The sequence below is a fragment of the Caloenas nicobarica genome, chromosome 7, assembly GCF_036013445.1.
Source record: "Caloenas nicobarica isolate bCalNic1 chromosome 7, bCalNic1.hap1, whole genome shotgun sequence".
Lineage (NCBI taxonomy): Eukaryota > Metazoa > Chordata > Aves > Columbiformes > Columbidae > Caloenas > Caloenas nicobarica.
The window spans coordinates 5869675-5895269 of record NC_088251.1 but is presented as its reverse complement, the minus strand read 5'-3'; the positions used below and the strand labels follow the sequence as shown (position 1 = coordinate 5895269).

General features: G+C 38.6%; 1 protein-coding gene across 1 annotated transcript in view; it reads left to right on the top strand.

Moving 5' to 3' along the window:
• The first annotated feature begins 1396 nt into the window (after positions 1 to 1396).
• Positions 1397 to 25595, top strand: part of PLPP4 (phospholipid phosphatase 4) — a 42858-nt gene continuing 18659 nt past the window's right edge. The window contains exons 1-6 of the mRNA XM_065638985.1: positions 1397 to 1436; positions 1532 to 1597; positions 6960 to 7078; positions 11243 to 11333; positions 15232 to 15295; positions 16850 to 16974. Coding sequence (XP_065495057.1) covers positions 1397 to 1436; positions 1532 to 1597; positions 6960 to 7078; positions 11243 to 11333; positions 15232 to 15295; positions 16850 to 16974 — 505 coding nt within the window. The remainder of the gene's footprint in view (positions 1437 to 1531; positions 1598 to 6959; positions 7079 to 11242; positions 11334 to 15231; positions 15296 to 16849; positions 16975 to 25595) is intronic.

Genomic DNA, 25595 nt, shown 5'->3' with positions numbered 1-25595 from the left:
ACTGGATAGGGACTGAATGAAAGAAGCCTCTTGCAACATTTTTCTTTAGCATTTACTTTCTGCCAGCACTCTTCTCAGTCTTTGTAAATACTTGCCTACAAATAAGGTTATTGCAAATGAAGAGAGGCATCAGATCTTCTCATTTCTGTAGCAATAAAAGCAGCTTCTGAATTATCTTTGTAGGGTGTTCCTGATGAATAATAACTACCCTGTATCCCTCAGGACACTCAAACCCAATAAAGCTCTATATTAGGATTATAGCTTGTTAATCAGAAGCAGTAGGTGTATACACTGCATGGCCTTGTATTGGGAAATATAAGTTTTTAGCTGTTAAAAAGGTAGAGATAATATATTGATACAGATGCCTCTGTATCTCCAAGTGTGAATGTAAATTACTTAATGAACTGGTTTTAGTGCAGTTACCAGATGATGGTTATAACAACTCATTTCCATCAAAGCCTATGAAGAACCGATAAAACATTAATTTCTGTTCTCACGCATGTGCTTCTTATGCAATCAATACCTACTGCAATATAAATTCTAATGTATTTTAGAGTTTAACTCTTTACTTTTGATTTCATGGAGAAGCTAAAGCTGTTGCTTTTGTCAGCAGTAACTGCACAAACCACAGCACTAGGAGTCTTGCTTTGATACTGATGTTGACACTGCTGGCAGGGAAGATTTGCCCTACCTTGCCTTGTAAACAGTGGCAGAAAACATGAAATCTGTTGATATCTTGTGTTGTGCCTTAACTGTAGGGAAAGTTTCTCTTTCTTTCAAAACTAGAGCATTGAAGTTATATTTTTAATTCATGTCAGCTTCTGCCTTGGTGAAATTGCAGTTCATCATTAATAATTGGGCGTGGGTCATATTTTTTTGCACCCCATTACATAGTTCCCTACTTGATAGCTGAGGAACTGTGGGTTTCGCAATGCACTATCGAAATTACCTGGCTCAGATCTCGCTCCTTATGCTAACCTCTGAGCAATGTCATCACAATAATATGCACAGGCAGCAGCATTTCAGAAACTTAACTCCTCCAACATTCATGTAGTGAGCAGAATGACAGTGATAAACCACAGGCATTGTTTCTTATCTCACCTCATCACTATCCTGTCTGCTTCAGTCTGTTAATTTTGCATTCCAGCCACAGACCATTTCAAGCTTTTTGTATTTTGCTTGTCTTTGCAGGATTTCCTAAAATAACTACTAAAAGTTATTTTTTTTTTCCCTTAATATTACCTATAGGGAATAAACAAGACCAGGTTTCCTCATGGCATGGCAATAAGTTATTCTATTCAGGTATACCAAATAATGTGATGTGAATGCTTTTCCCACTATTAGTATGTTTCAGAATGGATAAGTTAAATCTTGGATTCAAACGTGAGCAAAGGCGATGCGAATAAGCTGTGTTCAGTGCAATGGACCCAGCCAAGGTAAACACTGGGCTCCTCTCTTTAGCACAGGTCACTTGTTGGAAACCCCTAAAGCAAATTCTGACTTTTGGAATATAATTTTCTTACCTCCACAGCTGTTGTGCCCTATGATGTGTTCTGCTTTATGGCTCTTCATCCAAAATGTTGGGGCTGCAAATCGGGTATGTGAGAATCTCTCACTGAGTTATGTATTGTGTATATACCCTGTAATTAGGCCAACTTACACAGAGCCCTACCAGCTTCAGCCTCACCGACGCTGCTCACGACTATGCAGTTTTGGTGTCAGGACAACCGATTGCACAATTTAACATGGCAAGTACACTATAAAAGCTTTTACTACTAGATTTGAGACCTGGTTTGGGGAATACTCAAGGAAATATCCATGTAAGAAAGTGCAGAATGGAGTTCCTATAGCACAGTCACAGCTAATCTGCGTCTGTGGGAGAGGCAGCGGTGAGTTTGCTCTCGCAGAGTTTTGCAGTCTGGGAATGGTAGTCAGAGCCAAACTTTTTATTTCACAAGCCTTCAGAAGTGATTTCTAAGAGAGGTTCATGAATATCTGTGGCTTTGCTGTTGTTTCTTCATTACTTGTTCAAATGAGGAATTGCATATGAAGCCATTTTAGGATCAGATTTGTTTACCAACAGGTGATGCTTAGGAAGAAGGAGGCTTGGTCATTAGGTGTCTGGTATGAAAGACTGAGTATCACAATCACCAGTTCATGTCCATTCTCATATGGTGCTTTGTCATGCCATATGTACTTCTCTGTTCTCTCCTTTCTTAGTTATTGTCACTTGTTACTTGGGACAACACTTACCTGCATCTATGAAGAAGAGTGATTCTTCAAACACAAGGCAGAAGGAAAAAAACCCCAACCCTCCCCCAAAAAAACGGGACAAAAGCCCCTCGTACATCCTTTAGTTGATGCTCAAAACCAGGAAGCAATCTCTAACCTTCCAATGTGCTATGGACTCTCATGGAACAGATATCTATGTCCCCAGGACTGCCAGGACAAAAGCTCCCCGTGTCTTGTCCGGTGTGATTTTCCTGCTGTTACTCTCTGCAAACGGAGCTGTTGGCCAGCAGCAGTCCTTGTAATGCTAGCAGGTGCTTCTAAGGTGGATGCTCGTCATGGTTTCCCTGCTGGTAGTTTGTATCTTGTGCTAACAGGATGCAACAATACAATCCTAATGTTAGGCCCATCTGTCCTATTCCTGCCCCGGTCCTGTTGCTAGATTGGGAACATACTTTGCTACTCTAAAACGTAAAGATTTCTGCCTTACAGACTTTGCAGTGTTCGAAACAAAAAGGTGAGGTGCTAACTGATATCCTGATCTTATGGGAGGTGAAGACCATGGTGGAAGGGCAGGTCAAAGACTCTGTGAAGACACTTATACAATGTTTGATTCACTCACTACTAGTGAGTGGTTTCATTAAAAAATGTTATTAGTCCATATTATTACAAAACTACTCTGTACTTTTACCTTGATCAGTCTGTGATGTGGTGCTTGCATAGAAATTATCTTAAAGGGCTATATTCTGTTAAATGGTAATGAAGCACTTGGAAATGCTGTGTCCTTGGAAATGAACAACATTTTTATTTAGCGTAGTGTTCTAAGCAGTAATGTTGGAATGTCCAGTGCAACCTCTGGCACTTGGGCACCTGTTCTTCACTGACGGTTTTTTTGGAATTAGGGCCCCTCTTTCCCTTAGGTTGCTTTGAAAGTCCCAGTTAAACCTCTTGAAGTTAATGCAAGTCCTTTTATGCTTTAAATATATGTTATCAGGCTGAAGTGCTCAAAATCTTGCTTGTTAAACTGTTAAAAATGGGGGATTAATATGTAAACATGCAGAAAATCTGAGGCCAAAAAGGTAATACTAAATTTTCATGTACTAATACGAGGTAAGCTTCCTAAGTTGCTCACCTTCTATGGGGGACGTTAGATGATTAAGCTGTATTTTCAGCCATAACAGAAGATGTCTAGAAACCAGTTTTCTTTATCCAAGGATTACATTAATTTCTAATAACATCTAGTCATTTAAACAAGCTTGTGCTGGCTTATGAATAGTAATAGACTGTACTTTAGGTTAGGACGAAGAAAGTGTCAGGCAGCTTAGAAACCAGTATGTCCTCATGATTGTTTAATAGAGTACAAAGGGAATTGCCTTCAAGCTAGTTAAATCTCATACCCAGTCGCCCATCGGTGATGCTTCAAAAAAGAAGAGAATTGTTCTCTTATGATTCTTGGCATAAAAATTTAATTAGCAGCTGAGCTCTTTCTGAAGGTTGAAAAAAAAGTGATTTCTTTTATATAGTCACTTTTCTTTAACTGTTTACTTTGTGGTTCTGTGTTGTTCACACAGAAAAGATCTGCTGCCTTCTATGTCTATTTTTTTCCTTCAGTAGTGATTTCGATATTATTTTACACAGTTTCAGCAGGTTTTTTTTCGCATTATGTTTCAGCATATTTTAACAGAACACAAGTCAGAGGAGGAAATGGATACGTAATCAGATTTAATATGTAGTGTATACAAACCTGCTGTTATTAAGGAAAATAATAATTATAATATTTATTAGCATCGTCGATAGTTTTGTTGAAATGAATCTTTCTTTAGAAGAGTACAAAGATAGTGAGTATATTCTAACCAGAAAATCAGTCCTCAATTGGAATCAGATACTATTTATGTTATTTATCATAGCTCCACATCTTTAGCATATGTGTTATGTTGCTCTTAAAGGATTCAATCTTATGACTTAGCATGTATTTGCAGTGTCATAATATGATTCTTGTGAGGGTTATGAATTTCATTTTTCTTTACTTTCTCAGATTTAAACAACTATACTTTAATCTTAGTTTTCTTACTTTACAACGAGAGGGGAAACAAAAGAAGAGCCCCAAGCCTTTAATTCTCATGGCCTCTGCTCATGTCAAGTTAATTTAATCTCTGGTCTAATGTGACACATTTTCCAGAAGTGCACAGATATACTGAGTTGACCTTGAAGCAGAAATGTTTGTGTATTTGGTTTTTTTTGCAGTTAGTGGAAATGCTTCAAGACCTAGATATGTCAAAGAACACTTCTGTGCTTCGAGGCTTTCCTTGGCATGTCCATCAGTCCCACTAGTGCTTTGAGAACTTCTCAAAACAGTACCAAACCAGCAGATACCTGGGGGAGCATGTCAGAAATGATGTGACTGGCTGAAAGATGTATTAATAGTCATTGAAACTCAGCTGGTGTTTTTAACTTCTTGTATGCCCAGAGATGCACACGCTTATCTATTTATTTATGTTTAGATGACAACAGTGAAGTACGTCCTGGCCACGGGTCTTGTATAAATCTTCATAACAAATGTGAAGTCTTGGACAATATAGCTGTGAACTTTGCTGTTCAGCTCTCTCAGATGACACATGTTGGATGTCATATCATACCCAGGCCTGTGACTTTACTTGGCAATGGAACCGTTTCAACCAGCAGTTCGTTGCTTCTAGCTGCCATCAATATCTTTAAAGACTGAAAATAAAAATAATATACTTTAGGACTCTCAGCTGACGTTTGGAAATTTGCATTGTCTAGAAATCAACCTTTATTTTTCTAGTTGAAAAGAAAAATTGTAAGATGATTTTTTCATATGAGATATTTTATTTCCTCGAAATGGTCTTGTTTAGAAATATTTCCCTCTTTCATGTCTTGCACAAACCATTGTTTTTTAAACTTAAAAAGATGTAGGTTTTTGTTTTGAAAACACTGAAACAAAGTGTTTTGACACTTCTGAAATTCACCTTGCACCTTCTTTGAAGAGAAGGGTCAGACTGGATTTGAAGAAGCTGGCTATAATAGTAAATATTCTCTTTGCAATACCAGGCTCTTTTAAGTTTCTAGAAGAACCTAGTTGTCCATGGAGGTCAGTAAGGAAAACATAACTATCAGCACAAGTGACAAGACTCTGTTTGGCTTGTTTGGTCCTCAGATTTTGTTGTTTTCCTTTAGGCTCTTTGGAGCAGCCAAAGAGTTTTGTACCTTCTGTCTAGTGGGAATCTGAGTGTGCCCAGGTGAAGGGGGGCAGTCATTGTGTGTGCTGGGGATGTGGGAGATTGTAGCTGATGCACAGGTCATAGACTATGGTGAGAAAATAAAGATCAGCTGGTCAGTCCTCAGGGGGGATGAAAAGAAGGATTTCCCAGGAACCAGAAGACTTGTTGTTGTTTAGGAAGCTGCTGACTTGGCTGGATTTGAGGACTCATCTTCACAGGGGGGAGTTGCATATGTATAGTTTAATTTTACTCTGCTTTAGAAGTTACTTTGAGCTTTTTCTATTTACAAAGTCAATTGTTGTAGCTGTTATTTGTATAAAGCCTGGGTTTGGAGAGGTTTAAAGCCCTTGGCTTTGGGAGATTTACAGTGAAAAAAGCTTTGGGCCATTACACCTGTGTTCTGGCTCCGTGGGCAGAAAACTGGTCCCTGTGTCTCCTCTCAGCAGCCATTCTGTCAGTCCCAGCAAACCAGCCCTGAAATGAGTAATGTAAATGCAAAACTTCCCAGGACGTCTGATATGACTTCAGCGTTAAAGGACAGTGAAGGACTGTGGAAAAAAGGAGTATGGTTTAAATGAAGGGAGACAATTTATGTAGTCCTAAAAAGCTTTTGAAACTTAGTACAGTCAAAGATCACAATTCCTGCTTCAGTGCTGGACAAAAGCTACCCACACTAATAGTTTACTTTATGACAATGTAACATCAACATCTTATTTGATGCTCTTCATTTCAAAATAACATAATTACAAAATTGTAGGTGTTTGTTGGTTGGTTTGCTGCTTTTTTTGTTTGGCTGTTTTTTGAAGAGAGCTAAATGACATGAGAATGAAATTAAAGCAGTCAGTCTTGGTTCTGGTAGAATGCAAAATTTCTGGGAGAACTATATTCTTCTTAAGCTTGACAACCAAATCACAATACTAGCAATCTGAAATTAAAAAAAAAAAAGTGTTTCTATGAGCCCATGCTGTTTTAGGAGTAAGTCTCTTTTAGAGATATTCTCTAAAGTTATCTGTTCTTTCTATCAGCAGAATGAATTGTTTGGGCTGCTTCTTTCTTTCTGCTTTCTGATCCTGCAAATACAACTGTCATACTGCAGAGTCTGCATCTTGACACTTGAAAGATGCATTTTGTATTTGATATCTGGTATATAACTTCTTCAGTATAAAATGTCTGCTACGTGATTTTTCTAATCCCGCAACATTCTTTGCACACTTTTCCCACAAAATATAAAATTACAATTTATTCCACACCGAGAAGTTTATGGAACTTTTATAAAGTTGTAGAATATATAAATTTGAAATAATTTTCCTAAAGGGGTATTTATGAAGGTTGTATTACTAAAAAGCAGTGAGGTACAATAGCAATGCATTACAAGGGTAATTCATGGGTGCTATACCCATATTTAACTTTAGGGGAAGCTTTAAATCAGCAGGACTCTTCTGGATTTTATGGTCACCATGTTAAACTGTGAAAAAAAATTATTTTTAATAGTTATTTTCAGTTTTACAGAATTTTTGGATCCATTCCAGCGGGTTATCCAGCCTGAAGAGATTTGGCTGTATAAAAATCCTTTGGTGCAGTCAGACAACATACCTACGCGTCTTATGTTTGTAAGTACTAAAGGTTTATTGGTCATTTGATGGCTGTAAACTAAGTACACTTTCATTTGATAAGCAGTAGGAAAGTGTAGGATGTTCCTTTAATTCTAATGACAGTTGTTTTCCAAACCAGGGATGTCCAAAATAGCAAAATGTAGGAAATCGTGGGGAGTTTCTAAAAAGCAGCATTACCAAGTGACTGAATTTATGAATGTTGATTTTACAGTTTAAGAGTTAAGCTAGTGTTAACTTAGAGGCATGCTAGAGAAATGATTAGAGAAGCTTTTTGAATTAGCTGGTTGGGTGACCTGACAAAACCTTGCCATGCTCTTATTAGATTAAGTGCTTAAATTTTGAAATCCAATTTGTTTTGCATATGTTAGGCACTGAGATATTTGCCTCTCAATACTTTTTTCCCATGTAGACAAAACCTTTGTTTTAGCTTCTGCCAACAAGCATACTAAATATACCATAGAGCTTTTCTGCTGTCACTGTTCTTCTGGCTCTCCCCAGCACAACTCACGTTGACAAACAGACTGGCTGTTGGATTTTAGTGGTTTATCCGGTTATCAAAATTCATGGTTTTGATAGCCTACACTAGCAACAATTAACAATTGTAATAATCTACATATAAAACTATAAGAGTTCAGTAAGACAGACCGCTACACAAATGCTAAGAAAAATTATGGGTATAGCTCAGGCTATTGAAACAAGTAAATTGGTTTTTGCAAAAGCTTCCATCAGTCCGAGTGGTGACTTTGCAGGAATGGGCATGGCAGATGAGGTCAGATCCTAGTACCCTTATGTGAAAGCATCTTTTTCTGTATCTTCAGTGAAGCCAGGGTTTTACGTTTGAGAGTAAGATTTGAATTCAGAATAAAGGGAAATCATCTATGTAATTTGCTTTTTTTTTTTTTTTTTAAATAAAGGCTCGCGTCTTCAGTTATGGAAACTTTTAAAATAAGTAAGGAACAACTTCAAAGAAGGTGCTTCCTATTTATGAGATGATAATATATCCTAGCCTTCTAGACAGAGGCTGAAGGCCTAGTTTTACATTCACCAACATATTGTATTTTGCATTAAGAAGTAGGTCTGTTAATGACTTTTTCAGCCTGAATGGGTGAAAATATAGGTTTTTCCTGAAATGGAAGACAGCTGTGTTAAAAACAAACCAAACTAACAAACAAAAACCCAACACACAAACAAAAATCCCCACCCCCCCCAACAAAACTAACCAACCAAAACCAACAACAAAAGCTCACAAAACCAAACGTTAAATTGTTGTGCTAGGAAAGAATCCGAGTTTAATTCTGCCATTTTTCCTTGTGTCGAGCATTATGTTGCTACACGATTTCTCTGATCTGTGTTTATAAGAGTTCAAGAACCAGTAGTGAATCACTGTACAGGGGTTTGCTGCAGTGGTGAAACCACTTTTGAACGTTGACATCTCAGTAACTCAGTGAACAGCTTCTAAAATTAGATAATTTCTAAGTGTATTTTCTTATTTCTTTAATTAAAAAGAAGACAAATCCCACTCCAGCATTGATCACAAGCTTTCATTATGTAAAGAATATCTTGCCACTAGTGTTGTACTCTGATACTGAAACATATAGGCCAAGGCTTACCAGAAAACAGAGTTTATGAGCTACTGGATAATTTTATACGCTGAGAGCTTTGAATTCAAGAGAAATGCTTTGAATAGTCCAGATCCACATCCAAACTAGACAGAGCTGACCTCTGCATGTGTAGCAAGCAAGCCATAAAGGACTGAAAAGATCTGAGCCTTGTTCTGTGTATCTGTCAGCGCATATTCCTTGTCTTGGAAAGTGTAAGGTATTGTCAGCTTCTCTTGAATGCATATGTGGGAGTCTCTGTAACTTTAGCATATCTCTGGCTTGCCAGGATGAATAATGAATGAGAGAGATTTTGTCCGTGTTTCACAAAAGCAAAGCAATGTTGGAATATTTCACTGCTGAAAAAGAAAACATTAGTGAGATGCGTCTGAGGGGAGTATTGCTCATTAGGCTGTTGCCAAATCTGTTACAGATACGAGCCATACAGAATCTTTTTGCAAAATAAAGAAAAAGGAGTGTTTAGCAAGCCAAACTTTCTTTATATGTGCATTTTGCTGCAGAATGAAGAGCACCTACCCGCTAATGCTCTTGTGTAAGGAACAGCAATGTACTGCAAACACGAATAGTTCTTCATCTCTCTCAAAAACCCATACGCTTGTGAAATATGAAGAAATCTGCTGTTTTACCAGATTTCTGAAGATTGATTGTGAAGTTGTTTGGAACAAGCTGCTACTTGAATTCTGTTTTTTGTTGATATTTTCTGCTGCTCCTCCTTGTTCAAAAGATTTCTAACTCCATTAAACCACCACTATAAGCCTGTCAGCCTGGCTATATTTCTACAGGTTCTTCCACAATGGAATGCAGATATCTTTCTTCTTTTCTTTCCTGGTGGCAGTCCTTACTTTGCAGAATGAAACTAATAGTTCTAGGTTTTGCTTTAACTAGTTTTATTTCACTATTTGTCTCTGAAAGCAGAAATTAAACTATTGCTGAGGATGGAGAGAAGGGAGTATTTTTAGAGCAGTAACACAGCACTGGCATCCTAACTTAAAACTCCCATTTGTCTACAGTGCGTGTGAGATTCAAGTGGAAATGATGCATCTTTTTGCACAAGACCTGGTGCCTGCCTTTCTAAATGTAAAAAAGGGCAGCAGAGTCCAGAGCCTGTTTTAATCTTTTGCAGATGCAGATGAGGGGAATCTGGTCCAAGATGCACTACCAAAATAAGAAATACAGTGCATTTTGCTGTTGTTACCTACTTAGATATTCTAAAAGCATAACATGAGGACTGAGATTAATATGCGTGATAAAAAGAGAGTCACTCGTCTTTTGTCATCACACTTCTGTCCTGAATCACTGTGTCTGTTTCTTATTTCAGTGGGGCTGTTTAAGGAGTAAGTCACTAGTCAGCCTCAGTAAAGACAGCATAATCTTACTTAAGCCCTGGTGTCCTTTGTGCCATATAGAGTTTAATTTTTGCCATGTTTAAAAAAAGTCATTTGCACTTTTCTTCAAGAGAATAGATGCTTTTGAAATGTGATTGTGAAGAGGTTTGTAGACTCCAGAAAGGAATTGACTTAGACAGGAACCAGCAAGAAACATAAATGGACTACCTTGCCTACAAGTTGCCTTTTCCCTCTGCAAATGAAGGTCTGAGACAGAAGGGATGACGGAAGGACCAGTTGGGAACAAAATCATAGTTTCCACAGCAAACTACTAATGAAAAACTCCCTGGTGTTGTGCTTGGGAGAAACTGGTAGGTCTGTCTGCAGAAAGATAATAAATACCTGCTCTGGAAGGACAGACTGCTGTAAATGAACACTGCACAAAGTAGGATGCTTTTCAGCTAACCGGTACATTTCCAGTGAATCATTAACCAATATCCTAATTGCTTTGTGATAATGGAGATGCTGTTTATGGAAATCAAGTATGTGCATGTGCCATTTCAGGTTCCTTGTAGAAGGAATCCTGTCCTACAGCACTGACAATAAAAAAATATGGTTCTGCTTAATCCATGAGTAGACTCATAGGTGTTCAGGTGGTGTTTTTCTCTTTTTGAAAAATCAAGCAGTTCATTCCACATCCAAACACTTGCAAATGGAAGAATCATAAAGACACTATCTTCTCAATGCGTTCAGGAATGACAGTTAAAAAAGAAAACAAAAAGTAAACGAGCATTTTAAAATGTCAGGAAGTTGGTGCTGGAGTCTGTTATGTTGAGCAGGGTCTTACTGAGCACAGCCTGGGTGAGCTGCCTTCTGGAGCAATGCTGAGAGTGGAAAAAATGTACAAGATCTGTATGCATCCGTGTATGAATTTTGTGGACCTTATAGACTGTTGCTTTTTCATTTATGAAGCTGACATTTTAAATATAGCTCCAGGCAAATACAAATCAATTATAACCCACAGTTATATTACAGTTTTAATGTATTCGTTGCCCTGTAGCTGCAGAGACAAATCATCCTACTTTGCTTAAGGTCAGGAGTTTGATAAAGATCATTCAGTCTTCTAGTTTAAATGGAGCTAACTGTAACTAATTATTAATCAGTTGGACTGAAAAGAAATTGGTGCTCTCACACATGATATTTGTTGTCTCTTACAGGCGATTTCATTCCTTACACCACTAGCAGTCATTTTTGTGGTGAAAATAATCCGGCGAACAGACAAGACTGAAATTAAAGAGGCTTTCTTAGGTAATGTATGTCATACTTCAAGATGGAAAACGTGTGATAGCTCTCAGAGATTGATTCCAATTGTAGTCTAAGCCTTGAAGAAAACCTGTCTCTGTTACAGTCCATTACAGTAGTTTTCAGTGCAGTTATAGTTGCAAGCCATCTCACAAAAGCCTTTGCTTTTATGTATGTTTCTAAATGTACAAATGATGTGTCTGAATTCCACAATCTAGCTAGCAAGGGCCAGAATTGATCAGCGAGGACAAGACCATCTGAGTGACTGTTCAGGTATATATTTTTCTGTCACAGCCCATCTGTTACTTACCTCATATTTATACCTGCAGTTATTCTAAATCAAGGGTTTGACTGGCAAGTCCTGTGAGACTCAGCTGCTCAGTGTAGGAAATTACTCCTCTCGTTGTTTTCTCTGACCTTCTCCTGCAGTTTACTGTTCCCCATTGCAAAATCCGTGCTCATGGCTCGGCTTTTCTAATCACAAGCTGATGTTTCATCTTAAACTGCCAGTGGAGTTAAATGTGCACTTAATCCCGGACTGTGAACTGCTATGGCTGTGTTACGGGTGAGGTCTAGTTGCAGTTGTAGGCAGCAACTTTAAGCAGAGGAAGAGGTAGACAATGGGAGGGGTAAGTCTTAAACTGTTCCAGCTAATCCTAGCTGTGCCTGTCTTTTGAAATCTTTTAGTGATATATGCCCAGATCCTGCCAGAGACCAAAACTGACTAAAGAACTTTCGCTGGCACAGGATGCTTTGAAGCACTAAGAACTGCGAATGTTGTTGTTGGCAGTCTGTTTGAAATATATCTAATTCTGAAATTCTGTTTTACTGGCTAATTTACACTTTAATTTACTGGCCCTTAGATCGTAAGGTCAAACTGATACTCAGCCTTGCCTTAGCTAGACAGGATGCAAATGGCAGTATTTATCTGCATTTGAAATTCTTTTTTTTAGACAAGGCTGGGTTCCCATAGATTCGTCTTTCTCCAGTTGCTTTAACACAAGTGTGAAAAGATCCTAGTTTTGTTTTGGCTGCTGCCAGTCATTTGTAGTAAGTTCTGGAATGTCTTTTAGTGATATTTTACTGACAAGTCCATTCAGTAGAAATAAATCTGATTCATAAAATACGCACAGTCACAGTTCTGAGATTCGCTTTCTATTGTTTAAGAAGGAAAGGAGCTTTGGATTAGTTTCGCCATCACTTATTCTCACCTTTTTGTTCTAAAGAGACATTCATTTGCTTTGCTGTTCTTGCCTTCTGTTATGATTCCTTCTATAATGTCCAGGAGAAAACTTGGCAGCTTCCCCAGTATTCTCCTTGCTACCCAGACTTTAAAGAAACCCCAGCCTTGATTTGTTCTGCAGGGTATTCCTGTTCAGTATGTGCACTAAGTGTGGAACTTCCTGTGATTTATTTATGTTCAAGTGTACTGTAAGACTCATTAATTCTGGTGGAGCTTTGCTGATTTGCTGAGATCTGGCACTTAATGTTCATAATGAGTGATCAGCAAGTCCTCCAAAAGCTGAATTTCTTTAGGCATCATACATAGAAGAAATCAAAGGTTGAAAGGGTGTGAAAATGCTTTGCCCCTCATATAGCCATTAATATAAAGAAGGTGATTCAGTGCATCTAGGGCAAGGGGTAGTTAGTTTCCTAATGTAGGAGCCCTTAATCCTTGCCCTGGAAGTGCCGACATCTCTTTACTGACTAGATTATATGACTTTTGATGATCAGCATGAATCTTTCCTGAAGGGAACAAAATGAGAGCAAATGCAATTTGTTTACCAGCTTATGTTCACACTGTCATTGGATACTTGGAACGCCATCGTAAGGGATATGCAACAGTGAAAGTGTGGCTCAGGCAGGGATGCTATGAACAATCAAGGCAGGGCTTGATGAAAAGTGTAAATTTTACTGCATGTCTTGGAAAGCAGGTGTATCTACATCTCCCACTTCTTTAAAAAGGAGAATGTAGTGCTGTGACACTGCTGGTCATATGCATTTGACTTTGTGGAAAATTTCAGTTCACCACGCAATCCCTGTAAATAACTGAGGAGGAAAAAAGAGAGCATGGAATTAAGTGGTCACTGTGAACATAAATGTTGAAAGTGGAAGACTTTTTTGAACAACATCACTGTGTCGTGGTTTAACCCCGGCCACAGCCAAACCCCACACAGCCTCTAGCTCATTCCGCCTCGGTGGGATGGGGGAGAGAATCAGAAGAGTAAAAGTGAGAAAACTTGTGGGTTGAGGTAAAGACAGGTTTGTAAGTAAAGCAAACGCCGCTCCCCCAAGCCAAGCAGAACAAAGGATTCCTTCACTACTTCCCATTGCAGGTGAGTGTTCAGCCATCCCCAGGAACGCCGGGCTCCATCACGTGTAATGGTTACTGGGGAAGACAAATGCCATCACTCCAAACATCCCCCATGTCTTTTTCTCCCAGCTTTATATGCTGAGCATGACATCATCCGATGTGGGATATCCCTTTGGTCAGCTGGGCTCAGCTGTCCCAGCCCTGTCCCCTCCCAACTTCTCGTCCCCCCCAGCCCACTCGCTGGTGGGTGCTGTGAGCAGCAGCAAAGCCCTTGGCTCTGGGTAAGCCCCACTCAGCCGTAACCAAAACATCCCTGGGTTATCGACACCGTTCTCAGCGCAAATCCAAAACACAGCCTCATACTAGCTACTACGGAAAAAATTCACTCTATCCCAGGCAAAACCAGCATGCACTGTGTCTTTAGGTTTGAATTGTTCTTTTATTTTTTGTAGCAGCTATTGCTATAGTCTGAGGAAAAGCCTTGTTTTTGCTTTGATGGAGGACCTCCTTTTTTTTTCTTTTTTAACTTAAAGAAAAGTAGATCGTACAACACACATATTTTCATGATCTGTAATATCCTGAGGCAAAGATTTTATGGAGTCAGGATGAGTGCTGCTGAAGTGCAGCATCTGGGGCACCAGTCCAAGGAGAAAATAGTTCATATAGCTGTTGTAATCAAATGTTATATTGCTGTAACTGCTCAGCTGCAAATCAGAGATTTGCCTGATAATTTTTTTTTTCTGATGGGAAATAAAGTTGAGTGGCTTTTGTATTGTACCAGAGAGCTGTGTTGTAGGTTGCAACATTAAATCAGTTTTAATCTAAAAGGGCTGTATACACTGGATCCAAGTGCCACTGAAATCAAGGCAGAGATCTCCACAGGCTTTTGATAAGGTTCTTTGGAAAGCCTAGGGACTCGGCATGCAAGTACAAATAAAAGAGATGATTCAGTCATATCTAGTATGACAGTTCCTGTTTATTACTCCAGTTTTATTAGGAAAACTGGTTAATCCTTAGAGCAAATGTAAGGGGAAAATGTCAAGATGTTTAGTCAAAACATTCACATCCTTTTGAAAGAAAAATAAAAAAGTCATCCCATTGTAGTTTTAGCCAAAAGGAAATTGTTTAGCCTGAAAGTGGACTGTTTAATTGCTTCATACATATGTATACATACATATATACACGTGTATATATATCTGCTGTGTCTATTCTATACAGGAATTCTCCTCGACCCGAAGAGTGTAAGATTTTCATTTAGTAAATTGCAAAACTAATAAACATAGTACTTGCTCCTCTAATAATTGTTTCCCTTTGATAATTTATGCCTTTGCAAAGGGCTTGGTAGGAGAACGGGCTTTGCATGAGGAAATAAGATTTCTCAAGAGTAAAAGCAGAACAAAGTGATGTGATTATTATGGTGCTCTGGGGTTTGTCCTTAGTCTGGGCAATAAGGAAAAATAATAGGTTGCAAAGATCATTCAGTTTTCAGTCCAGTTAAGGTTTCAGTCTATAAATCAAATGGTGTAATGCTGCAATTTATAGCTTGGTATTTAGGTTGTTATTGTTCTGTTTGTTCATTCTGTTTTGTAGCTGTTTCCTTGGCTCTAGCTCTGAATGGCGTCTGCACAAATACTATTAAATTAATAGTGGGAAGGTAAGTCTTGTCATGTTATAAATGATTGCTTTAACTGTTAGGAGAAATGAAGGCAGACTGATTGATAAATAAAATACATCTTAATAAAAAGAGAACTGCTGCTCCAAAGCACATTGAATTAGAACGGGTCCCTGTGAAGCTCTCCTTTCCTTGGTGCAGGTGTCGTACAACTTCATTATGTGACATCCAACGGTGGGAGGAACCTATGCCCTTGTGTTTTGTTATTTGTTTGACTGGTTGACGGATCCAGATAAACGAGGAGTTTGAAAGGAAAGTTGTGAGGTGAAATCAGTTCATTAAATTGGCAACACAGAAGGGAAGAGTCACAGCATGTGGGAGTTTAAGATGCCAGTGCCACTACTCTGATTAAATAGGAATCGGTTGAGTCTCTATATAATCCACTGCCTGCATTTTGTGGGAAGCCTATTACTGAATCTGATATTTCCAGGTAAAACTAAGATCCACAGCAGGACAAACTCTGGAGCTAAGCAATAAGTGGACTCCTAGGTAGGCCATTTTTTTAGGGAAGCATAAATTTGAATCAAGGGCTCAGACAAATACTAGCAAATATAAGTCTTTGGAAAATATTTTTTTAGTTATTTTTTGGCTATTAATAAAAATTTTAAATAATTTCAGCTGAAAAATATATATTTGCCTTGAATTAATACTCTAGATAATAGAGTTCAACGCTGCTTTTGTTGTTCACTTGTTTTGCAGCATCGAGGAAGCTGTATTTGTGCTTGGTTTCTGATGAAGCCTCTGTGCTACAGTACTGATGCCCTGACAATAATGGTACTTGGCACTTCTAAGAGTGCTTCTGAAATATAATTAAGAATGTCTGTGCCATCTTCTTCAGGCAGACATGAGCTCATTTTGTCTGCGCTCCAACCCAACTAGTTGCTCTGTCAGCTTGTCTCTGAATCTGTGGTCGTTCGCCTTGTTTCTCTGCCTGGTTTATTAGCTCAGGATCAAGACGACACCAGTCAAACCCACGTGCTATCATTCAGCTCAGAGCAGGGCCAAAAGAAACTCAGAGGTTTGGTCAATGCAGTTAGAGAGTCAGCATCAAGGTTGGGTTTAGAATTTGGTGGTTTTGGTGCCAATCTTGTAGCCTAAGTTGTGGTCCTGTTCTCAGCTAGATGTGTTGGCAAGACTTGTACAATTTTGTGGAGTTGCTACGCTACGTTGCTCTGTCACTGGAGATGCTGTGTGAGATTGATTGCTCTGGGCAAGAGTAACCCTGCGAGTTTGTTTTCTGAGACAACTCCCACTTGCATGCGGCTCTTGAAACTTCTCTGAAAGAGCCTGCCTGCAAAAAAAGTGACCTTGAATTGAAGGAATTTAGTGGTGGACTTCAGTGTTAGATTTACTGTTGGACCATGTGATCTTAAGGGTTATATTAGATTTTCCAACCTAAATAATTCTTTATTTTCTATTGCTGTGTTAAGGCAGGAGGGGATGAAGTCTGTAATAAGCAGTGAATGTAATAATCGCTTTGAGGTTTATTTGTTACTACAGCTTTTATATTTTTGATATCCATGGTGTTTTTTGTAGACCGCGTCCCGATTTCTTTTACCGCTGCTTTCCAGATGGAGTAATGAACTCTGAAATGCACTGCACAGGTGATCCAGATCTGGTGTCTGAAGGCAGAAAAAGCTTCCCGAGTATCCACTCTTCCTGTAAGTTCACTTAAATGCAGTGCCTCTTTGGTAAAAAGCTGTCCTGTCTGTGTTTCAGAATTGCTCTTTTTTCGCTAGATCATGAACCTGATTTTTGCTGGAGGGGCCTGGACTATGGAGGGGCCATAGCAGGACTATCAGTAGAGTGAAGCACTATTTAAAGTTAAAGAAAACAGTCTGGTGTGGAGGGGGGTGTCTGTTCCTTAATGCAGACCTCTGTATGAAACCTTTGTCCGTATAGTAAATATTTATTTTGTTATATTCCATTGAAGTATGTAATGTGACAAGGCATGTTTGACCTGTATAGTTTTCACAAAATCTATTTAATGTCTTTCAAGTACTAGATGCATTAAACCAAAGTTCAAGTCGCAAAGTTCAACTGCTTTTATCATTAAGATTTCTTCATGGGAGGTTGTATGCTTGCAGGTGGAAGGGGTGGAAAGGAATATGCAGAGATCATGGTGCATCATTTGGGTGCTGTTCATCTTAATTAATTGGGTACAAAGGTTCAAGAAGTCTCTATGGCACTAGAAGCTGTTGTGATATGTCAGTAGAAGGAAGATCCTTTCAGTCCCTGTTTTCTTACAGTACCCACTGCTGGCTGTGGCTAAAGAAGGGACGCTCTTGATTCTGAGGGGTTCTTATTCTTTCGCGTTCAGATGTTTCCTGCCACTGGACTGCTTTGCCTGGGCACAGGCAGGAATAAATGGCAGCCCTGTTCCCAGCTCGAGCAGGCAGAGGAGAATAGGCAGAACGTCCTGACTTTTCCGTCAGCGTGACAGCGCAGAGGCAGCATGTGATGCAGAAAAGGTCTATCGATAGTACCTTATTTAGAGGAGCAGGTGGCCAGGGAACCGAGGTAAATTTGGCACAGTTTGGAGTTTCTGTGGTTTCTTGTCTGCTTCTAAGAGAGCGTGGTCACTTGTCGCTCCACTTGGCTTGGAGGTGGTCCTCAACCTAGGTCTGGCAGTTCGATCAGTTCCTCCTAGCTTATGCTGTATCCTGACAGATGTTTGGCTTTATGAAAACTAATATGTCTGATTTAATTAGTTGTGCTAACTCAGATATTTAAAAAGGTTCCTTCCTGACTTCTAGAGTGTTTTATGTCAAATGCCTAATAAAACTTCTTTTCAGCTGCAAAATAACTTGATTACTGTAAACATTTTTTTCATGTCCAGTATTATTTGTTGCCTTGTGCTGTTCTGTTTCCAAAACCTGTCAACTGAGTACCAGTATGTCATATATCTGGAATTTGTTTTTCTGATCTTTTTTAAAAGGACTAACTTCAAATCGTCTAATCATGCAGAATTACATATTGCAAACAAGTTGTGTAATGAGGTGAATGAAGTTCTAAGGCGATCGTGCTACCTTTTTCTTGTTTGAGTCCCAGAAACAGATAAGGGACTAGTAGATATTTGTGGATATAAGCTTCCTAGTCCAAAACAACAAACCAACTTGGGTGTCTCAAGTTTTGTTTATAAGCTTCAATTACATTAAAGAGACAATAGCAGAATACATTGTATGCTGTTTAGAACAAATGGTATTTATTGCTATTTCTAGTCTGTCTTCATATCTGGTTGTCACACTTAATTGCAATCCTCTTGGTTAAGTATTTTGTCAATGTATCACAACAAAGGCTTAAAAATTTTTACAGATCAGCCCTCAGCAAGTGTTGTATTTGGTCACTTTCCTTTACTGAAAGGAAACAGTTTACTCCAAGGCTGCAAAGTGTGGCTTGCAGAAGACACCCAATGTGCTTTTGGGTTTGCACAGATTAGAAACACTGTGTGCATGTGGCTGAGTTAACTGTATTTCCCACTACAAAGCCTTTTATTGCAATGTGATAAGAATGAAAAGATATTGTACATGTGGAAATTTTTATCTGTTGGTAAGTGTATGCTACAGTGAGGCAATTCTAAAGCTGCTTGAAGTACTTAACTTTCTAAGTGTCTGACAAGACTGTATGTTTTGTAGCCTTAAAATCCGTACATATTTTAGTCTTATAATGGAGAAGAAAATAATTTTAATTTGATAGTCTTGCAATGCTAACCTCTGCTCCTTCTGTGTAGCAAAATTATTTAGGTAACCAGGATTGTCAATATTATTTTATCAAGAATAGTTTATAGTTGTGATAATAAATTTAGTTTCTTGCTATTACTTCATCCCCCACTTGACTGAGGAGTGAAAAGCAAAAAATATTATGGGAAACACAACATTATACTACCTTCCCAGACATAGGAAGCAATAAGGATGTTGATATAATAATTTGCGTTTGGAAAATTTGCTATAATTCTACATTTTCAGTATTTTGTTTTGTGTCGTGTATGAACTATAACTCCTTGACCTCCCGCTCCCCGTGAAAAATTATTCACTTATCTCAGTTTTTAAAAGCTGTCCTTCACGACTTCTTAATATGTAGGTAATTGCAAACTTTCCTTCCATAAACTCAGTCCAAGATATTTTCTTGGCTCCTTTCTCCATCCTTTCAACATAAAATTGCTAATAGGTAAAATGAAGGAGTTCAATTCTTCAGATTTCTGTCATCCTTTCTCTGTTGTGGCATTCATGAAGCTGCACCATAAAAAAGGTTATTTGTTTCTGTTACTGTTTGTGGGGTGTGTTTTTTCTGTTTTCGTGGCTGTGGAAATGGGGAGGATGGGAGTTGACATAAACTGCAGTGCCTCTCTTGGAATGATAGTTACAAGTAGCCCACTACAGTTTGGTATTTTCTGCTTCACTTGAACACATGAAGAAAATAAAACGCAAGTAAAAGCTGCCAGACAGCTCATAAAGAGAGGTTAGAAGCTTCAGTCAAGAGCCATTTTCATCTTCAAACCAGTTTTTCCTAGAGCATTCCTTGGACTGGCTGTCAATCAAAAGCTTTGTTATAGCAGGACCTAAAACCTCATCCATGCAAAACGAGGCCTTTAACGAGAAAGTCTGCGGTGCTGTGAATGTTGTGCTGTAAGAATGTAGTGCAGGGCTGTATAACGAGTGACAGTAGTGACACCCCGAGATGGTCTGACCTGACCTTATGTACTCAATAAAAATTATGCGAACTACCTATCTTCCACTTTTAGAGTCAACTTCTGCCCTGAAGGAGCGTGCATTCTCTTTATTAGAGAACAGATGATTTTTCTTGGCTTAAATTACCATGTCTTTCATCTCCCTGTGCAAAGGAGTGCATGTAATACAAATAAGAACATTGTATGGAGCACAAACTGTTTTGTAAAACCAAAGAGTGACTTGCTGATAGATGCAGACTATAGTTGCCTGAAACAAGTGAGGCATTTTGTACCAAATCGGAACAGGAGGTTGACCCACATGAAGACAGTGGTGGTGTTACTGCCTTCTCTGAATGAGGAGCAGAACTCTACCTGCAGCGGCTGCTGAAAATGTACTTTGAGCTGGCATACCCCATGCAAGGCTGCTGTCTCCCAGCTCTATCTTGTGCCATCCTTTTCTGGAAGGGCTGTTGAAGTTAAGTGACTCCTCTTGATAACTTTTGATAACAGCAACTTGAGTTTAGGATCTACGTGAGCACAACCCAACATTCAATGACTCCATTGAATTCACACAGTAAGTATTAAAGAAGTCCCTGGACCATCTGTGTTGTTTGGAGCATGTTTTGCCTCCTTTCCAGTAGAACTGCCAGTATGTCTTGTTTGAGAGAACCAACATTTGGGGGTAGGGAATCGAGACTCCTGCCTGGCTCCGCTAGTTCAGAGATGTTCCTGAGTCCCAGGTTTATATGCAGCTGTTCTGACCAAAATGTAAGTCTATTTTTCCATGGCTTTGAAATCAATTGGCAGTTTTATGCTGTTTAAACCTACTACCTGTGAAGATACCATGCAGCTTCTCTACGCACATACTTCACTGGAAGAATGTCGTTCATGAAGATCATAAACAGAACATTTCTTCCTCATGCCTGGGTCCTTCGTGTGTCTTCTGTGGACTTACCTTGCAGAGAGCCTTCAGGCAGCCTGCCTTGGAGATACCTCATGGCATCCTTACCTCTCAAGATATGTGGAGTAAGCACACATGCTCTTCAGGGTTTGTTCTGGATGTACTTTGCCAGCGTGTTATCCAAATAATAAGCAAGCCTCTCTCAAATGTGGCCCTGAGAAGAGTGGGAGTTTCTAAACATCTGAAAGCCAGTTACACCATCTGAAAGTGCTGACCACAGGAAGGAGCGGAGGAATTCAGCCATCCTTGTGGTGAGCTTCTGAAGAAACTTTTTCTTGTGTTTGAAATATGATGGGAACTGTATTTTTTTAATTTTTTGGGGGCACAGTTTCCACACAACCTCCTGATGTGCAGCAGAAGTAGGAGTAGAGTTCATGACTTGCAGCTTACATTTGTTGCAAAGGAAGAAGGGAGAATAATGTCCTGGGACCTCTAAAGAGTTCTGGGAGAGGTGCACAGAGTGACAATACCAGATGTAGGTGTTCTCCCTAAATCAGTCATACATTATACCTTTCAGAGGTGATAAGTCCAGATTTCAGTTGCACACCGGTCAAAATTTAGTTCTTTTCCTAAGCACAGGGAAATGTTTTAAAATACATGAAGTGATTAACATGCCCATTCCTTCATTATATATGAGATTAAACCTTTACTTTCCAGGAGTGGGAGATACAAAAAGTTAATTTTATTTGTTGGCTGTCTCTGGTAAGATAGTAAACTGTCTTCCAGATCCTTGGTGGATGTCTATCACAAGGATGCTGGAGTGGATGGAAGATGCACAGCAAGCCACCCATCACAGTGGGTTAGGACTTCCGTTCACAAAGAATGATGACTTGTTTGAACCACACTAGTGCTTTATCAGCTGATGCCGACTTTGGTTTTAAAACCCCCTGTTCTTACTCCATTAATTGAAGCAGCGAAAAATGCATGTTCAAATCCAGCAGTTTTACAAGCAGAACAAATGAACTGCAGCAATCTGTAGCTGATACACTACAATTCTGCTGCTAGAAGTGGTGGTCATGACACAGAGGCAGAGGAGAAGAAAAGAATATGACCAGTAAGGTAGTTGTGATGTTGCTGTATTACCAGTCAGGTGACTGTAAGTAGAGGGAGAACTAAAGGGTCAAATTCTCTTTTCAGTTTATGCTCCTGGTAATGTCAGAAATATAAACTAGTTCTATCAAATACTGCAGGTTTTCCCCCCTCTCTCACTCACCATTTTGAACAGTGGAGCCCAGTTAAACTCTTGAACCCTTAAAATGCAAAAAATCTTCACTTTGTATATGAAGTTTGGGAATATCTGCTATCCTCTCTCTGTTTTGGAAGCCATGTATACCGGAATCTTACAGAGCTCAGTCTGGAAACAGACCTCATCTTTCAGGTCCACACATAGATTCATAGATGCTGAAGATGGAAAAGCCTTGTATCAGTTACAGTAAATCAGTTCATTACTATATACAGATGATTCCTGACAAGTTAAAAAAAGTTCTTATATTAATTTTAAGCATCATACGTAGTAGGATTTTCCTGCAGCTTAAAATTAGTCTGATTATTACATGGTTTGAGAGTTCCCTCTAGAATAAATACCTCTCTGTGATCTAATCTTGAGACACATAATTGGACATTTCTTTTTTGAGCTTTGTGCCTCATTTCAAATTGCTCTGAATTCATCATGTCAATGTGATTCTCCTCTATTAAGCTATAGTTTAATATTATAGTTTATTATGTGTTCTATTAATTTGCTGCATATTTTTTTTTCCTGCCAAGCTAACCTTATTTTCTGTACTTGTTTATATCATTGGTAGCGCATTTGCTTGTTTTTCTCACCAAATGTGCTAATAAGCAGTTCAGGAGATCATTCTTTGGGCTACTGCACTGTGGAACTCTCCAAATATTGAAAACATTGGAAAACATCTGGTCATATCTGAAAGAATTACATGGTAAAACTAGGTAAGACGAGGAGGAGGAGGGAGGGATGCATGATGTGCTGGAATGAGCAGCAGCAGGTGAGAAGTTAGAGTCTCCCTTGGTCCTTACACTATTTGTGGGGACTGGTGCAAAGAGAGCTGACCGTCAGCTGATACAAAGACCAAGATGATGCTTTAGGAGCTGTCGGAGTATCACTGATATTCTCTTTTAAAGCCTGTTTATACGTTTCTTGGCAAGGGATATAGAGTAATCATTAGTGCATGTTGTACAGGCTGTAGGTTGCCCGTATAAGGGTAAGCTTAGATGTGGGATTCCCGTCAGATAGTATCACTTGTGGAACAGTCTATGTAGAACAAGTGTTTGAAGACAAATAGATTCCCTGTAAAATAGATGCTATCACAATATATGCTCTAGTCTTCTGAAAATCCCATAAGGAGCTCTATGATGTGAAGCAAGGAAATTAATTTTAAGGATGCATTTAAAATCTGGCAATTTTAGAAGTGGAACAAAGGAACTGAAGCGGATTTCCATGCCTTAGGTCTGAAATCTTTGAAAGGCTGGCCTTGGTATCTGGTAGAGTTTTACTTTTTCTTATTTATTTAACAAAAGAGACTGTCGCTTACAAATAGTTTAATTTCTACTGCCAAGAAATTATTTTAGGTCAGATCCTTTGAAGGATCTTTATGGAAGAAGCTACAATTGTGCAGTGCATGGACAGAGTCTTTGACCAAATCAGGTTACAGTCAAAGAATGAACACCTGTCTACTTTACTGGATATTTTTAGACTGTTTGTATGCTGACTGGTAATTGATTTAAAGCACGATTTGCCAGGACTGCAGATAGATTTCTGCAGGTGGAGAAAGAGTTGAACATAGTTTGTGTGTGTGATGAAGGAAGACTAACAGGCAGTTTAGGGAATGAAGAGGTAGAGACTGAGGGATATTCCAAAGATAGGAAAAACAGCTATCAAGAAAAGCATGTTTTAGAAACACAAACTCATGGAAAATCCAAGTCTCGTTCCAGTTACTGTCTGAAATTAATTTCCCTAAGCTTTTAGCTGTGAAGATTTTGGCTTAAAAGTATGAATCCAGACTGTCATAAGAAAATATATATATATATTTATTATTATTAAACTACTAAAGGAATGTCCAAAGCCATATTGTGTACAGAGACGCTGTGTCCAGAGACCTATTTCATATCTCAGCTCAACAAGCGATAGATCGTTCTGATGTAAATACAGCTTTGCAACAGCAGCAAAACCCATTGTATTGTATTTTGATCTGCTTACCATGTAAATGATTTCTGAATGAATTATCTACTGAAGCTTTCTTAGAAAAAAGTAGCAACTCAGCAATGCAGACTTGCTTCAACTATTGTTCAGTAAAATAGGTTGTTTAGGTTAAAAAAAAAAATCCTAGACAGTCAGATATCTTACATGCTGACATGATTGTAGTAATAAAGTCCTTTTTGAAGCAAGTATGGGTAAATAATAGTAGCACAACACATTTTATTTAGAAACAGCAAAAATCCTATGTGAATGAAATGCCAAATTTTTGACCCCGTTTGCTTTCTTAGAGGAAGTGATTAATTCATCATGATAGAACTCCCTTTAGGCTCTTATTCTACTCAAATCATCTGCAAGCAAATTGCAGTTGCCAGAGTTTTGGCCTCAGCTTTATTTAGCGACTATTTTTAAATGTGTTATTTCTGAATTGATCAGAACTATTTAAGCTGTGTTTTTCAGGCAAGGACTGCTGTCAGAGTTTTGAGGAAGTTGCATGAAGCTGTTTTTGGTACTTTTGTGCTGAAGGAAAAAAAGAATGGCTTGGTGAGAGGTTAATTTAATCTCCTTACAGCTGTACTTAGTACTGGTAGGTAGTGGCAGATCGATCCCATGATTGTCATGAATACCCACATATGCATCTTGAAGTTGACGTGTCTGCTATGAATAAATGAATAATCACTTGCTAATTTGGTTCGTACCAACTTCTGTTTTGATTCACAGAGTTACTGGGTTGAAGGCACCTCTGGAAATCACCAAGTCCCAACCTGCTGCTCAAAGCTGGGTCAGGGGGGTGAGGTTCCTCAGGGTGGTGTCCAGTTGAGTTTTGCATGCAACTGAATGTGAAGATTCCACAACCTTTCTCTTGGTCAATTGATCACCCTCACAGTGAAAATGTTGTTTCTTATGTTTAAATGCAATTGCCTGTACTTCAATTTGTGCTTGCGGACTTCACATCAACTGACTGAAAACCAAACTTGACAAAAATTAGTCAATTCAATAACACAGTGGCTGCAAAGATAATTAAACTTTCAATTTCATGTTGAAATAGATTAATGAGAATAAAATCAATAAAACCCAACATTTTCTGTAGAAAAGTGCTGTCCTAGCAGCAAAATGAATAAAATACTTAAGGTATTTTTGTATCTGCAATTTAGTTGCTTAAATTAATTTGAAAAGTTGACTTTGAGCTAAATTGTGCCATTGATTTTTATTTTTTTTAATAGAATTTTTTATTGATTCCAGAGGTTCTTTTTTGCAGGGAAAAAAATCAAGATTTGAGGAAATGATTTTGTGGTAATATCTCAATTTGATTTCAATAGCTTCCGGAGTGAATGTTAACACAGTGCTGTACAAAAGCTCTTATTTCTTGTGTGTGTGCTGGTGGTGTTGTTGTGTGGGTTTGTGTTTTTCTTTTGTTTTGTTTCTTTGTATTATATTGGCTGAA